General features: G+C 36.0%; 1 protein-coding gene across 1 annotated transcript in view; it reads left to right on the top strand.

Annotated features, from left to right (window-relative positions):
- Positions 1-16,850, top strand: part of C7H14orf39 (chromosome 7 C14orf39 homolog) — a 29,722-nt gene extending 12,872 nt beyond the window's left edge. The window contains exons 6-17 of the mRNA XM_009936779.2: positions 359-401; positions 821-941; positions 2,153-2,247; positions 7,158-7,297; positions 7,759-7,838; positions 9,910-9,995; positions 10,089-10,153; positions 11,274-11,344; positions 13,020-13,177; positions 13,705-13,840; positions 15,348-15,405; positions 16,648-16,850. Coding sequence (XP_009935081.1) covers positions 359-401; positions 821-941; positions 2,153-2,247; positions 7,158-7,297; positions 7,759-7,838; positions 9,910-9,995; positions 10,089-10,153; positions 11,274-11,344; positions 13,020-13,177; positions 13,705-13,840; positions 15,348-15,405; positions 16,648-16,850 — 1,256 coding nt within the window. The remainder of the gene's footprint in view (positions 1-358; positions 402-820; positions 942-2,152; positions 2,248-7,157; positions 7,298-7,758; positions 7,839-9,909; positions 9,996-10,088; positions 10,154-11,273; positions 11,345-13,019; positions 13,178-13,704; positions 13,841-15,347; positions 15,406-16,647) is intronic.
- The last annotated feature ends 277 nt before the right edge of the window (positions 16,851-17,127 follow it).

Genomic DNA, 17,127 nt, shown 5'->3' with positions numbered 1-17,127 from the left:
AGAAGATCTTTTTTTACACTATTTTTAGGAAAAAATTCTGTAGCAAACTGAGACTTTGAACAAAAATTTAGAGTATATATACTAATATTAATTCCTCTAACCCATGAATGTAATGAGGAAAGGTTTTCCAGTGAGCTTCTTGGGGTAAAAAAGTCCTAGAATTACTTCAGAACAAGCCTCTCAAAATTTTACATTTATTTTTCATATACTTTTGGTGCTGTTTTTAATGGCATTACTGTTGTTTCTGTTATGTATACTAAGTAAAGATACATGCTCCTGATCTACTAATTAGTTCTGTATTTGTAAAGAAAATTATATTTCTGAATTAATGACCTGAAATGAAATTTTATTTCTGCAGAGACTGTTCCTTTTAAATCGCTAAATGATTGGGCTTTACAGATGTATCCTTAATTTGTGTTGTTTATGCAGTTTACAGGCAAGAAAGTTTGTATTTACCTTTTACTACTTTCTGTTAAAAAGTATAGTAATTATTTATATATATATGTTTAGAGGGGCAGCTTTGACATTTCTCTGTGAGAAAATTGAATGTCAGATTGTATTCTTCAGTTTAAATCTATGGGAGCATTTTGAGGAAAGAAAATAAAATCTCACTTAATGACATAGCAGTCAAAATGCTTCATTAAGGAGGAGAAGCCTAAATGAAATCAGGTTTGAAGACTTGTCTAAGAGATGTAGCTTCTCTGAAAAGAGCTTTCTGTTCCTCTAGCATTTGCACTTATGGCATAGAGGGGTCAGGGATCTGATAGTATCCCTTGCTTAAAAAAAGTGATGTTGCAGTATATATTCCCTAACATAAAAGTGCTTCTTCGAGGAAAAAAACACAGGAAATGTTAGAGCTTGCTGCAGTTGCTACGCAAGAATCCATTGAACTACAAAAAGAAGCAGAGGAATTAGAAATGAAAATAAATTATTTAAAAAAGGTGACTACCTTGATTTTATTTTACATAAATACATTTTATATGTGTAGTTATATATATCACCATTATATTTTCTGAAACGTAAAAAATGTAGTGTATTTTCAAGCACACAGACCAACAGGATGATTCTAGTATTAGTAATTATGTTTCTATAGCATCGCATATGTTTTCTTAGCGAAGAGGGGTCCATGAATGTAAAGGCTTTTAAAGCTTGCTTTCTGTTGACCTCAAGTTACAGCGTGATTTCCGTCAAGGCACTGTGCCACAGTGACTTCCGTGCTAGCTCAAGAGGGCCAGAGGACACACTTCAAAATATAGCAGGGACATTCCTTAGTGAGCCCCAGGGCTTGAGTATACAGCCTTCACAGGTCCTACTGGTTTTCAAGGTCTTGTTGATATGAACATGTTTAACTAAATATGCTTTACAGTAACAATCATGTAAATTCCTTTTTCTATTTTATTTTATTTTTTCAAATAAATGTGTGTATAAAGAATACTCAGAGGTAAAACTGGCTGATTTTAGACAGGGGATCAGTACAGTTCCACTGACTAGAAGCAGCACTGATGCGAAAGGGACAGTTTTCCAAAAAAAGGACTTGGTCAGGACAGCATTTTGACCCACTCATCTGCTAGGAGGTAAAAGGTTTCTCCTAAGCCTGAATAGTCCGATAGACCAATCTCATAAAGAGTTTGGTAAGTTTTTGTAGCACTGCATCTGGACACTTTTACCTCTCTGGACCAGATGCTGAAGGACCCCATTTACTGCTGTGTCAGCCGTGGCCACTTCAGCCAGCCTTCTGCTGATAGAAACATGTTCTGCACAGGTGGTGTTTTCTGTTTATATTTTGTGATACTGTTTGACACTCATAGTTACAGACTAAAGTTCCTAATGTGGTGTGTGCTGTATAAACATACAATAAGAAGGGATGTGGTGAATTTATTCAGAACTATGACGGAGACCATGTAAGGAGCTCCTAGTTCTGAATAGCTATGTAGAGTCTGCGCTCAGAAAATTCTGTGTTTCTTCCTGTTGTTACACTTGGTCCAGCAAAAAATATCACCTGTTTAACCTTGTTCTGCTTATTTCTTCAGACTGTCTGGGCTACCAAAACTCTACTACTTTGCAGTGATTCATCAGGTTTAGAAAACATTTACAGCATGTAGCTATAATCTTTGAAGTTTTTTTAATTTTTATTTGTTCTTTATCTTTTAAGACATTTGAAGAGACTACAGAAGATCAAAATAATTCCAAAATGACTGAAGGAAAAAATCAGAAAAGTCTAGAGAAGCCAAAGGAGTTTAAAGAAAGGTACACTTAAAAATAAATCTTGCTTTCATCCATAGTACTATCTCAGCATTTACACAAAGACTGCCACAAAACACAAGCTGCTGCTAAACAATGACTGGCAAGCTTCTCTAACCCTGGTGATGTGATTTAATTACATCATTTTAAAAGTTTTATATTCCTTGTAGTTAAGATAGTGGCATATTTTGATTCTTGGAGGCAAAATGCATCTGGAAACATACTATTCAAAGTATTTTGTAGAAACCTTTGCTCCTCATAGCTACTGCTGATAGTTATATATGAACAGTTTTACAAGTTTTGAATACAACTACGGTGACTGTGCAGTCACAGACAAAATACATTAACCCTACTAAACACATATTTGGGGAAAAAGAGTCAGAGTTCCACATGTCATTTGTCTTAAGCTCTGAACTGCTTAAGAAATTTAAATTAATTCTTAAAAACAAGCTTGAGTGTAAGTGTCATAGGCAGGATTAATGGCTTAGTAAATTAGTCAGTGGTCATTTACAGCTGGGATGCTCTTTAATTTGAGCTCAGTTACAATGACTGAATATCACAGAATCATAGCGGTTGGAAGGGATCTTTACAGATCATCTAGTCCAACCCCCCTGCCAAAGCAGGGTCACCTAGAGCAGGTGACCCTGATCACCATCAGGACTATCTGGCATGTATCTGGAGTCCTTGTGAATGTTGAAACATCGCCCTCAGAGCTGACGCTTTTAGACCAAAATCCATTTTAAACTGAAAATTTATCCAAAAGACTTTGTCCAAGTGATTTTACATTACGGTGTGCTTGAGAAAGCAGCTTTTTAGGGCTTTGAATAGGGATTTAGTGGACTATATCTATAGAAATGTGTTATTTTAATAATCCCAAAGATGCTTTCCACAGGGACATTTTAGGTCTTTAATATCTTCTTACAGACCCATGAATTATTCAGATTATTATTTTATTGTGATTTAAGCCTTTACACCTGTTCTACCTTCTTACGTAAGCTTTTTGTAATTGGCAAGACCTCAGAAACATAGGGAAGCAAGAAATCCATTTAGTTTTAAGTCTAGGTAAAAAAAAGAAATGGGAATTTTCAAAGAAACCCACATATGTTCAGTCTGCAGAAAGCAAAATGACAATTAAAGACCTATTGTAAAAGGCAGAGATCTCTGCTGTGCGCATGGCAGCGTGAGAAGCACTCAGTCAGGCTCCTCCTGGGAAGGAATTCATAGGGTGCATTGCTAGACCTGCCCTTTGTGCATGTAACTGTGTCATGGAGTCTTCAGGTGCTCATACCTTCACCTGATGTTGTGTCTTGCTTGCATACAGGTAGATCTTTTTGGCGCTCTTACTGAAGCAACAATTCCACGGCTTGCATCACGGTTATAAGACGTTGTAAACATTTTACACTGTCCTAACTCACATTGCCTTTTAATGTCCATGTGTGCATTTATGTGATATAGCATATGGTATCAGGCCATAACCTGATTATTAATGTTTTTCCTAAAGTAAATTTTAAAGCTTATGTATGTCAAAGATATCCATAACATGAAGGGTTGTAGAAAATGGCATAAAAATTGTCTTTAAAAATCCCTATTTGGCATTAGTGATTAGTGTATTAAAAAAAAGTCTTCACTAGAAAGCACAGAAGCATCTGATTAAGTAACTACTGCTGTTAAAAATAGGCACATTACAAATCTGTGATTATAAGCACCGTGAAAAAAACACAAACGGAAGATGTGCTAAGATAATGAGTCACATGAATGAAAACCTTTTCAGACTCCAGGCAGTGTACAAAATTATAGCAGTAGAATATGGACACCAAAGGCAGATGTCTCTTGTCAGCTGTTCTGCAGTCACTGCAAGGTTACTACCGAGCAAAGAGCTTTGTGAAGAAAAAGGCGATATCTTCATCTTGTGTCACAAAAGAAGAGAAGAAAAACAGAAGAGTTGTGCTGTGAATCTCCATGAACTGATGCAGACCAACATGAAGAGAAACCAGCAGCATCAGGGCAAAGAACTAAACAGAGCAATGAAAGCAAAGACTGAATGTACAAAATACCCATGAAATGCTTTAGAGGGCTACAAAATAAGAAGCCAACTTGCAAATTAATTAATAGGTGCTGATATATATGTTCTCCTTTGAGCATGAGGATGGCAGTGGTAACTTCTTATAAAAGGCTAGGAATGTTTTAGTTTGAATCACTTATTGCTGGCCAGTTGTTGCTTAGGCTGACTGCAAAACACAGATTCCTCTTCTCATACCAGTTGTTTTCTCTGGTAAGCGGGCTTTCACAGTTCACCAGTTACACAGACAAGTTTCATAGTTAAAATTTCCAAATCAAGAGTTCTCATCAAGCACCAAATAGGACTCAACTCTTTTGAAGCCCTGGTCTTGATTTCTCAGTTAGAGATGATATTTATTACATAGAAAGGCTGACATCTTGAGCTCTGCTTTGGCATATATTATGTCCATTCTCTCTGTCCTTTTTTTTTTTCCCTATTTGATTATGTATAAATTTCACCTCTGAATACCTAAAATATCTTGTGTTCCAAGTGTGAGATTTTTGCTAAACTTCTTGTAAAGGATATTCCATGGTGTATTATTGCAGCTCTTTCAGTATCTTTGCATTACGAGTGATTAGCTTTTACTGATCAAAGAAAAAACTTTGTAACTGTTTCTGGACTTCTAAATATAAACATTTATGAAGAGTCAATCCTATACTGACCACAACCTCATAGTCACTGACTATGACAGGTTGCGGTCAATATAGGGTTGACTCTTCATAAATATTATAGTTATAAATATAAATAGTTATTATGGCAGATACTTATTGAAAGTCATGCTTCCAAAAGGACTTGCTGGCATGCACCTGATTAGAATACTGGACGCGGCTTCAAGTAGAGAGTCCCGGTAAATACCACAGTAGCAAGTGTGACTCTTCACATGTATAATCAAATACACTTGATTCCTATAGTGAACATAAACTCATATTAATCTTTGGGCTTCATTATGCTACAAAGAAGAAATTACTGCTAAGGAAATGGGATTTTATTTTGACTTAAGAATATCTGTTTTTTTCTTTGCACTTTAGTAGAAAAAATGTTATCTATTTCGCAGTATGGATCAAGATAAAGATTTTTTATCTACTCAGATGTCTACTAACAATGAAGTAGAGAAAGAAGACAAATGATCTTTCTTGTTGTCACTGTAATTTGGACTATTTTGAGCTTCAGAACGCAGTTTGATTTTTTGTTCAATGGTAATCAATTATGTCAGAGAAGGTGCATGTGTGGGTTTTTTCAATATTGTATTTGGGGAGAGAAGGGAGCAGGTGTATTGCATATGCATAAATTTTAACTGAAGGCTCTTTTGGAAGGTTTTGTTATTTAAAAAATACACGTCTTAAGAACTTCTGAGTCCTATTTGTAACTCTGCCATCGATACATTCTTCTGAATAGATATGCATTGTAAAAGAATGCTTTGTTTCATGGAGAGTGAATTTTTAGAAATATAGAGTTGTCTGCTAGGCTCTACAGAAGCACATGGAAATTGACTCCAGAAATTTTTAAATACACAATTTAGCATCATAAGTTCTGTAAAAAAAATGGCTTATAGAAATCTAACTCATGACCTCAGCAGCAGCAGCCTTGTTCAATTCATTTTTGAACGATTATTGTGGCAAAGTGCCCAAATAAGCCATTTTGAATAAAGTGAAGCAGTTTTAGCCAGGGTTCTGTGCTTAGATCTGTTTTTATTTCTCCTTTGTTTTGTGCTTTCTGCATCTGAATTTAAAGATACACCAGCCATATACACATCTTATTTCCTGTAGTATTCATTCTTGACACAGGTAATATCTATAATTACTTTAACTGAAATACAGATTTAAAAAAAAAAATCTTTTATTATTCCTGGGTTTTTTGATTGATATGTTAGGTGCTATACGGTTTATATCATTTGTTAGGTCTCAGTCCAGCACAGCACTAGATGTATGTGTAACTGTACAGGTGAAGATAGTCCTTTTCACCAGTTATTTGACTGAGTTGCATTCATGGTTTTATGTAATCACAGTTGTGCACCTATATTAGTTTAATGTATTGCTAGGTCCATATATCTTAACTAGTGCTTCTAGTTTGGTATTTTTTTTAGTAGTGTTTTTAATTTTACTCCACACTGCCTTATAAAGTGCCTCTTACATTTTATCTTATTTTTATTTATGGAAAATTTCAAGAAGAACAAAAAAGACTGACTCAGTTCTTCATTTGTTCTGAATAGCATTGTTTAGTCAGCTATAAACCAGATGTTGTAGCTCGAAGCACAGAGGCGCTAAGCAGGAATGCCAGAGAGAAAATAAATAGAACTCATTATTTTAAAAAAAATGGTAAATGTTTCTGTGCCAAATAGCCACTTTAGCTTGTATTCTTCTACTAACCTTTGTCTTTCTACACTGCAAAAGGCTATTTACCCTACACAGAAAATTACCCCACAAGTGAAAACACTTGCTGCGGTTTTCTCTTTTGTGTGTGTATAGTGTGAGTATTCCAGAGAATCTCAGAGACAGAAAAAGTGTTTTTAAATGTGAAAATGTAATTTCAGAACTACAGTAATGAAGTACTTTGATAAAAGTATAAAACCCTGAACTACTAATACTTTTCTTTGATACTGACAAAATTTAAGTCAGCAATATTCTTATGATTGGCTTATTACTACTTTATGTCTTCTGCTTTCAGCGATATTCTTTGTCTGATAGTAGTTAAAGAAAACTTCAATTTTTATCAACTGCTGACGCTGAAAGAGGTAGAATGTCCCTGGCAGTATGCATCTCCCTTGAAAACTCCACTTACTTGAAGCAGTTGTATTTTATGATTTCCGTTCCTTTGCAATTGTTAACTTAATTTTTTTAAACTTTTTTTTTTTTTTTAGGGTATTTGAAGAAAGCAAACATCCATCTTTGCTAAATGAGAAACATCAACTGTGTAAACCATTACATGTCCCGTGCATTCCTCGGAAATTAGTCCAGTCTGTACAGAGTATTAGATTCTCAATGCAACAAACAGAAACAGGTGCAGTGTGTTTAATGATCCTTCTGTGAGGATTTTGGATTTTTTTTGTGTAAATGGATGGAAGCCGTGATAACAAATCTAGTGAGCTGCTCCTACTGTGATAGTTGAAGCCAGGCTTTCAATGGCAGTTGGATACTGCCTGTCCTTATGTTCTGAAAACCTTCTATGTCCAATCCCTCTCTTATCTGTGCAATGAGTAAAGCATCATGACAGGTATACCTGAGGCACAGTGTCAGAAAAATCTGAAATGTACCTTTAGCACTGTTTGCATAAATACAGTAAATATTAACCGAGTATTATTTGCAGTAAATTGATTGATACTTTCATAATGTGTCATAATTTTCTTTTAGCTCTCTATTAACAGGAAAATTTATAAGCTTTGTTCCCAAGTTCAGTTTAACAATGCTATGCTTTGGATACTTAATCCTATTGACAATATGAAGTAATATTTGTTAATTTAGGGAGAGAAGAAAAAGCAAACCCTTTGGAAATTTCAATAGACACTAGCAGTTCCTCCAGCCTTGCAGAAAATTCGTCACAGGTATGCAGCTCTACCACTGCTAAAAACATGAGATTATGTAACCTGTTTTATGTGGTTTTTTAAATTTAAAACACTTCAAATATATCTAGTGCTATTATATCTTACATAAAAGTTGTTAACACAGGAACCAGGATGCTGATCTTAGTGATCTGCTGTTACTTGGTAATCATAACAAAAATCTTTCTTTGGTGCCATTTCTAATTGAACTGAAAAGATAAATGTTCTTCTGAAGTGCAATTGGTAGTCAAACTTGAGGTGGGCCATCTGTCCAAACAATTTTGTATAATAATTTAAAAATTTTAGAATAAGCTTTGTAGATTCACTTGGTTGCATGTCGCAAAGTTTTGGAATTCTGAAGGAGGAACATAATCTTTTCTCACTGATTAATCAGCAGTCATCTACTCCATAAAGAAGGATTTCATAAAGGACTATATGTGCAGGATGCTATACAGGACTACCTACAGTTAACAGCTCAGTTCTGAAGTTTAACCAGAAACAAAAATGTGGGCTGAGAGGAATAAAACCGCAAGCAGCATTGTTTTGTACACTTCAGCAGTCCACAAATACATTTTCCATCTCTCACCCCATAAACGAATAGTTCCTATGGCACTTTTATGAAAAGGTGAAGTGTCTTGCAGCTTATTATCTTAAATATACAAGCACAATAAAACAATCCAGAAACAAGTTGGATGAACAACTTGCATGGTTATGAAAACCACTAATAAAATCTCATTAAGTGCAAGAACATTAATAGGAATGGGAGACTGTTGAAGTGTAAAAGGAGTACTCAGGTAAGGTAAGGTGATAGGAGATAAAATAAATAGTTTTCCACTGTGTTTGCTGTGCAGAAGTTTGGGGAAGTTTCTATACCAAAACCTTTCTTTATAAGGGATGTCTCACTGGGTCTGTTTAAAACCAAATTTTAATGAACAACAAAAATTGTCAAGTAAAAAATTAACAGAACTGGTTGTGATTTTCTTAAGAATTTCGAGAGAACTGAAGATGAAGTAAGTGAATCACTAAATGGTTTAGGATGGAGCCTGTGGTAGAAGAAGCAGCCTTTGTAAGATAGGACAACATGAAGTGCAATGGCTAGACCAAGTGGAACAAGACCAGGAGAAATTTCAAGCAGTTCTGATTTGTGACCAGCTGAGGGAGTTGAATGTGATGAGGATGATGGAAGGGCTGTTGCCAGGATAATCCAGAGATGAGGATAGGAATCTGGAATCTAGAACTGCACTTAGAGAATAGTGAGAAGCAGTAAGTCAAGGTTAAGGGAACTTTAAGCAAGGGTGATGGCAACAAGGAAAAGGAGATGGAGTATGAGGAAAAATGAAAAGGTTGGAAGTAAGAAGGTTGCTATGCTTTGGAAAAGGCATGCTGGAAACTACAGGAGCTGAGTGGCAGACAGATTCTGCATAACCAGCCCTTTATTCCCCACCCTGAATTGAATTAAATCTGATACATATTGCAAATTAAAAACAAAGCAGAACTAGCAGCTCCCTGTGATATAATGTGTTACCTGATGCTGAGGCATAGATTCCTAGCGCCACTCTGCCCTTAAAGCACAAATACATGCTACATGTAAGAGTTAGGGTTTCTGATCTGATGAAAATCTGTGAGGTGGGAGTATTTGCATGTTTTCTGCAGCTTTTCAGTCCACACAGGAGACATACTCGCTGGTGTGCATACTCACTTTGGCCTTCAGAGGTGCAGACAGGCCTGGCTCCAGCCTTTTCCGTGGTGTCAAGCAGAAGCAACCTGGCTGAAGTAGTAGAAAACCTGGATAAAGTTTGTAAATTATGTAATGTTATTTGTATGATAGAAAAGTTAACTATTCACCTCTAGCCACTGATGCTGTGAATGAGACTTTATAAAAAAAATTATAGAAGTTGTTTTGGGTATCATGCTCTTAAAACGTAGCTAAAGCAAAGATAGGCAAAAAAGTTTTTATGTTGCCTGACCCCTAAACAGAGATTAAAAGAAGGGATTTCCACAGAGAAATCAGAGTGATATTGTTGAAGTGCCAATTTCATATGCTGCCTTATTTAAATTTTTTGCTATGTTTTAGATGGTTATTGACACTGCAGGGACTAATAACCCACAAATTGTCCAAGCTCCGTCAATAGCAAGCTTACAAAGCCAAATGCAATTCAGGTAACTTTTCTTTAATAAAGTATTTTTCATTCTTGAGATGAAGGTTTATGGAAATAATCCATATTCAGACAAACAGTAATTTTTGTCTTTTAGACTGGTAATTCCTCCAAAGCAGACAACTTCTAATCAACAATTTGAGAGTGAAAATGCAGTAATAGGTAAAGTACCACTGTCACTTTTTTGATAGGATGTGCAGTTACTATATGCTGGATCACATAATTATAAAAGAGAAAATTCTAGGGGCCAAATTTTCATTTTGGTATTAAGTGGTCCACCATTTGTATTTGTTTTCCACCATGATTATTTAGTTCAAACTTGGAATATAGCAGACATGCAGAGTCCATTTAAATAGAGACTGAACTACTTAGTGATATGGGATTCATTCTGCATTGACCATTGCTAATGAAAGGAACCTTGCAGGATCTTTTTTAAATCCATGCTCTAGACTCAAATTACTTGGGTAAAATGAAACCCGGTCTGAAAATCTCCCCAGAAGGCATGAGAAAATGCAAAGAAAAGGGATATAATAAACTCAGTAATTTAGAAATCTTGAAAAATCAGATTAAGATTATTAAAAGTAAAAATTAACTTGAGAAATACATAAAGAATGCTTACAGAAACAAAACAGGGCACTTACAAATACACCTGTAACTTTTGAAATCACAAGGCATGGAGCTTCAGTTTAAATATATTTTTTCTAATTATGCTGCCAATTTAGATTCATGTCAAAAATTCTAGCCTATGTTTTTATAAATAGGATCCTAATTATGTGTCTTGAAACACAGGATCTTAACCCACAGTCCCTGAAACATTGCACGATCTGAAGCTTAGAGCAGAAAGTCTGATAACATTCTTCTCATTTCTCATCCTGGCTTTTGCCCAGTCCTCTAAGATACACTTCACCAGTGTCATATGGATGTGCTTATTGTTTCCACCTGGTTTCTGTTGACTGGTATTAGCACTCTCAGAGGGCAATAGCTGGATTAGGCAAGCATAGCACTCTCATGGAACAAGAGTTAGGTTTGAAGAACATACCAAACCATATGAAGCAGCTGCAGCGTTGCTTTAGCAATAGCGAGTAAGTGGCAGAATGAGAGATAACGACTATGGTTGTAACCACAAAGTGGATTATTATGAAAACTAGAGTCAGAACACTTCCTTACCAATAGCAATGCCAAGTTAGTAAACCTTTCTCAAGGATTCTTTCCCGTAATATTATTTTTATTTATCCATTTAAAATGCTGTTATAATACAAGCAGTGCTGTGTTTTCTGTGTAGCAAACCAACAGGCCAAATGTGATGATAAAGAAGGAGAAGATGACCCAAAGGATTCTTCATATATACCTCAAGTAAGCAAAGCATTGTTTTATGTCATAAGTAATTAGTTTATTTAGAATAGTCGAAGTATCTTGACATACTTGAATCTATTGGCAAGAGGTAAGTCTCAGAATTTGGCAAAAGGAGTCACTATAAGGCACCCAGCAGGTGAGAAGCCAATCAATGCTTTCTGATTACTAATACAGTGATCATTGCTCTTGATCAGGGCAGTGTTCGGTGAGTTTTTATGCTACCTTAACAATAGGCTATTTAGGATGACTATCCTATGCACATCACAGTTTTTGTATAAATTGGTGCATATCATTTTCATCAGTGTGAGCTGATGAAACATTTTTAAAAAATGTTTGCACTTGAAACTCATTTCTCCCACAGAACTATAGTAAATAGGCTCTGTGCTGGCTTCACAGTCTGTATGGCTCCACTGGCACTGCTATTGCTAGCTGGGCCTGAATGTCAGACTGAGCTCACCATGCCATAATATTCAAGTCAGAGCTGTGTGTACAGCTTACATGTACAGGTGGGATATCAAAATGTGGTTTAACACCAGCCAGTGGCTAAGCACCACACAGCCACTTGCTCATGCTCCACACAGTGGGATGAGGAAGAGAATCAGAAGGGTAACAGTGCGAAAGCCTGTGGGTTGAGATAAAGACAGTTTAATAGGTATAGCAAAGGCTGTGCACGCTAGCAAAACAAAATAAAGAATTCATTCACTACATCCCATCTACAGGCAGTTTCTTAGCCATTTTCAGGAACACAGGGCTTAATCACACGTAACAATTACTTGGGAAGACAGATGCCATAACTCCAAACATCCCTTCCTTCTTCCTCGCAGCTTTTATTGCTGAGCATGACATCATATGGTATGGAGTACCCCTTTGGTTAGTTGGGGTCAGCTGTCCCAGCTGTATCCCCTCCCAACTTCTTGTGCACCCCCAACCTACTCACTGATAGGGCAGCACAGGAAGCAGAAAAGGCCTTAACATTGTGTGAGCACTGTTCAGCAATAACTAAAACACCCCTGTGTTATCAACCCTGTTGTCATCACAGATCCAAAATATAGCACCATACAAGCTATGAACTCTCAGCCAAAAGCAGTACACAAGGTCAAGTTTGAGATACTCCTCATCTTCTGGTTGGCTCACTACAGGCTGATGCCTGCAGGCAGCTGGTGGAGAAGAATGTCTTTAAAACAATATTGAGTCTGATGGAAACTGCTCCACAGAATCCAAGTGTACATTCTCATTTAACATTTTCTGAGGAAGAAGAAATATCTCAGTCAACTGAAATGTATTGTGATGGTGATGTTCTTTGTTTCACTAGGGAGCATCAGGAGGATTCCAGTGTGACTTTAAGCATTATGCTAAGACAGACTTTAGAGTGAAAATAGTTCTGTTATTAAAAATCTGTGTTTTTAGTCAGTCCATGAGTTTATTTTTGGATGAAAATTTTCATATATAGTTTCATTTGCAAGAACTCCATATTAAATAAGGTAACTTGAGGTTACAGTTTTCAGTATGGTGAATATGTCACTGTGAGCATTTTATTAAAATCCCTTCATTTTTCATGAGGATAAAAATAACTAACCCTAAAACATATAATGAATGTATTTTTAGATAAATGGGCCAATTATAATTTTGGAAATTTTATATGCTGTAAACATTATTGTATATTTCTTTTTAATAGGACATGCACGCATGTTTTAAGTCAAATGAAGATAATCCTGACACAGCAGAAGAAAGTGCAGAACACTTTTTAAGAGCACCTGAAACACCTGAGTTTGTAGCAACACCTGACTCAAAGAGGAAGAAAACCCAGTTCTCTAAAACACCTCCATTTGACTTGTAAACTTTTTTTTTGATTTTGAGCAAAGTTGTATTGATGTTTATTGTATAAGCATTTCTGCTGTTTTTGAAAGATTCTATAGAAAGATTTATCTAGAAAGCTTTTCTGAAAATACTCAAATTTCTTTCTGATTTATGCTAGGTAGTTTATTAGATTTTCTTTTTACAGTATCATTTCTGTTTGAAGCTGTTTTGAAAGAGAGGGACTTTACTTAGAAATATATGAGACACAGGTTCCTTGTAGCTCCTTTGATAAAATTGTTGTCTTTTCCCGCAGTAATATTTGTTACACCGATTTCTATCATAAATAAGTTTTTTGATTAAAGTATAGGGAATTTGTAAGAACACCATCTCACTTTGCTTTAAAGAGTTGTGTTACCCGTTTTGTGCTGCAAGAAGCAATTATTGACGGAAGATATGGGAATCTAAAAAAGTGACAAAACAGAAAAAGAAAAAATAGAACAAAAAACCCATCTATGCTACTTTTAAAAAAGATTAACATAGTTTCTTCCTTTCTGTCTTTACAGCATTCAAAGTTTAGGTTGTGAAGAAGGGACTTCAAAATCTCCTGCGTTCTTTTCTCTCATGAACTTCCCCCAGAAGTCATCTGGCTTTAATTTATTTGATTCTTCTGTGTTTGGGGCAGAAAATTCGTCTGATGAGGTAAAAATAAGTACCTGAGAATATTAAATTTCCACAAAGCAAAATATGCTAAGAAAACAGTTGACGGTGAATGTGGTTTTTCAGATTGGTTATCTTTGCAGCAAATACTTTTTTTACTAGCTTGCTGAATTTTACATTTGTTATCCTTTGAAAATGCTGATCTCCTCTCCTGGCAACCCCACTATGATGACTTCTGATCAAGTATGAGTCTTTCCCCATATGGGCAGGACTGGATCCTATGCAAGTATACAGGTGACTAGATTCTCAGAAAGGCTTCTGGTTCAGTGTTTCACTGCAAAACCTTAAGTAACCTAGCAGAATTCACAACTCGCATGCCCTTCCTCTGTTGTTTCATCTTGCTGAAGTGGGGAATCAGGTACTTAACATTTTGGTTTTTTCCCCCTCCACTTTTCACAAATTGGAGAAAACTGAGAAAAGGAAGAAAGGACTACCTATTAAGAATATTGAAGAGTAAATATGGGTTAGCTGTACTTAAATGAAGGAGATAGGTAGGCAACTAATTAGAACATGGAGTGGAATCCAGGTCTTCCTTTTCCTTTGCAGGTGCCCCAACTACAGTGTGCTAGAGTAATTTTTACTCTCCTGGCCTAATAGGTAGATAATTGGGTATTCAGGATAGGTGTGTGTCAGCGCATAGTGCAGTGGTTAGGTATTACTCACTGGCAATGTAGATTCAAACTCCATTATGCAAATAAGGGATTTGAACCCAGGTATCTCCTGTTTCAGTCTTGCGGTTACTAGATAAAAGCTGAATGAAGGAAGGGGGAAAGCACCATTTTGTTTTGTGTTTGGCAAGGTAGCTGTTGTTGACCTCTTCTAGTATCAGCTGTATGTGGGCAAGAATACACCAATGAGTAGTCTGTGAATTGTTTAGGAATGACGTAGGTATTAAGTCACCTAGTGCTGTCAGAACCCAAGTTATTTTGTGCCTGCTCAGTGGCAGAAACTGAGACTTTACCAGCCTGTAGCAGTTATGTGGGATTTTCTGAAGTTAGATGGGAGTCTTGAAGGACTTAAATACCTGATGTAAATCCAGCCAAAGCACTCTTTTCAAGAGTGATGAGTTGTTATTCTGCTATTCTTTCTAGCAATATCCGGTCCTACTCAGTAGGTAGTACTTATGTTGTTGCTTAGAGTTTTTCTAAAATGTCATTGAATTAAATAATTTTGAATTTTTTCAGTTTAAAAACCAGCAGTAAGCCAGATCAGGTTTTGGTCTGTTCTCAGTCTGATGTTTTTTCCAGAAGAACAGAGGGAATGTGTTTACAGATGTAAGCAAATATTATGAAACCTATCTCATCAAAGAGTTTACCTTGCAGCTTTAGGGACTGATGTATACATTTAAACACAGATTTTGTGAAGGCTGTTAACATTCACTGGGACAGTGTCTATCTCCCCAAAAGTGAATGAACTTACTACATATCAGCATTAGAGCTTATCTTTTGCCTTTCTCGTTTGTTAAATAAAATGGCTGTTTACATTTCAGACAGAGGAAAGTTATTCTGTGGGAAACTTGAACCCTCTGTCCCCACACAAAGGTATTGGTAAGTCTTAAACTCCAATATACTTCTTTCTACTGGCTGTCTTCTACTTGTGCTTATGTGACTGACAAGCTCGTGATCCTGCCTAACAAGGCACCTTTGGTCATCTAAAAGGATGTTCAGTTGTGATACTGTAGTTCAGTGGTTTTTTGTGTTCATTTGTGTTTTGACTAGCTTAAATCTTTCCTTGAGTGTTTGACTTCAAATGTATGAGATGTGATGAAAAAAGAGGTGTGAGAAAGAAAGAAATAGGGATAGCATTAGGTGGGTTTGAAGGAAACTGAGATGAGCTGCAACAGAGAAGAAAAATACAAGTGTCAAAGCTTTTTCACTGACAAAACGAACAGTTCTTTTAGTGTAAAAAGCTATAGCACTTGATAAGTACTACTTTTAAACTTACAGCTACTAGCCTAGTGTTGGAAAGTGTACATCTGCTGGGCTTTTTCCTCCCTCACCTAAAATAAAAATAAAGTTTCCATTTTGTTAAAGAAATCTCGATAGTAAACTGACTTCCATCAGTTTAAACCGTTGGAGGTACACAATGTAAAAATAGCACAAGTGAGAAAAAGGAGAATCAGACTTTATAAACTTTATGAGTATCTTCCCCTCATACGAAGTGAGCCACACGCATTTACACATTCTGTGTGAAATCCTGGCTTTACTGAAATGAAAGGCCAATTTTTTGTGATATTGATGAGATCAAAACTTCGTCTTGATCAAACACTTTTCTGAAGGGAACTGTAATCTACTCTTCCTTTTGAGGTGCTACGAATACAAAGCTACACTTTTGAAGTGAATGAATATAAGGTTCTATGCATATGTAACTGTTGTAGAGAAAAGTGTATGAATTTTGTGTTACTACATATAGAACTCTGGTGTTTTTCTGTCGGTAGCTTTGTTTCTCCAAGTGTTGTGGTGGTTGTTCTTTAGAGAAGAAAGAATCTGCAAAAAGATATCGGTTTATGAAGACTTCTGTTGCTCAGTATTTAAAATATTTCACCCAGTATATCGTGCAGAAGTGTCTTGTTCTAAAACATTAAAGTACTTCACACTTCATTCTATGTAGATTCTAATAATGCCCGTCTTGAAGTACCATTTCTAGTGCAGAAATAAGCACACAACTGTAGGCTGATACTCAGTGGGATGTTGGGAGTACAATATTGTTAAAGAAATATAGTATGCTGAATGCAGTATTCTTTCAGTAGGATTTAATCTAATAATAAATATAATATGTGTTCCATATAGGAAGCTTGTTTGGGAAATCAGAAAGTGAGGATGCATTTGCCTTCCCCTTCCCCTCGGAATCAACTTCTCATGCATTTGGAGATGGAAAAGACGACTTTAGTTTTCCATTTGCGTTTGGACAGGATCAGAGATCATCACAGTCTCCTTCTGTGAAAGATTTTCAGTCTTCCTTACAAAATACAAAGCCATTTACATTCTTTTGAATACCTTTTACTTCCTTTTAAATTCTTTTCCTACTTAGCCTTGACAAATGTTTTCAGTTTCTTAAGTTAAAGTGCAAAGCGTTTCACCTTCTCCTTTCATTTGTGTAAGAATATGTTATTGCAATTGCTGCAAGAGCTTATGTATGTTCATCAAGCACACGTGCTTTGAGATGCAGCTTTTATTTTTCTTATTTTCTAAATACGTCATTTTCATAAAGTGTTATGATATGCTCTCGCTAAATTGGCACTTACAAGCAGCAGAAATATCATTTTACAG

Source organism: Opisthocomus hoazin, chromosome 7, assembly GCF_030867145.1.
Source record: "Opisthocomus hoazin isolate bOpiHoa1 chromosome 7, bOpiHoa1.hap1, whole genome shotgun sequence".
Classification (NCBI taxonomy): domain Eukaryota; kingdom Metazoa; phylum Chordata; class Aves; order Opisthocomiformes; family Opisthocomidae; genus Opisthocomus; species Opisthocomus hoazin.
This window is presented reverse-complemented; position numbering and strand designations above follow the sequence as displayed.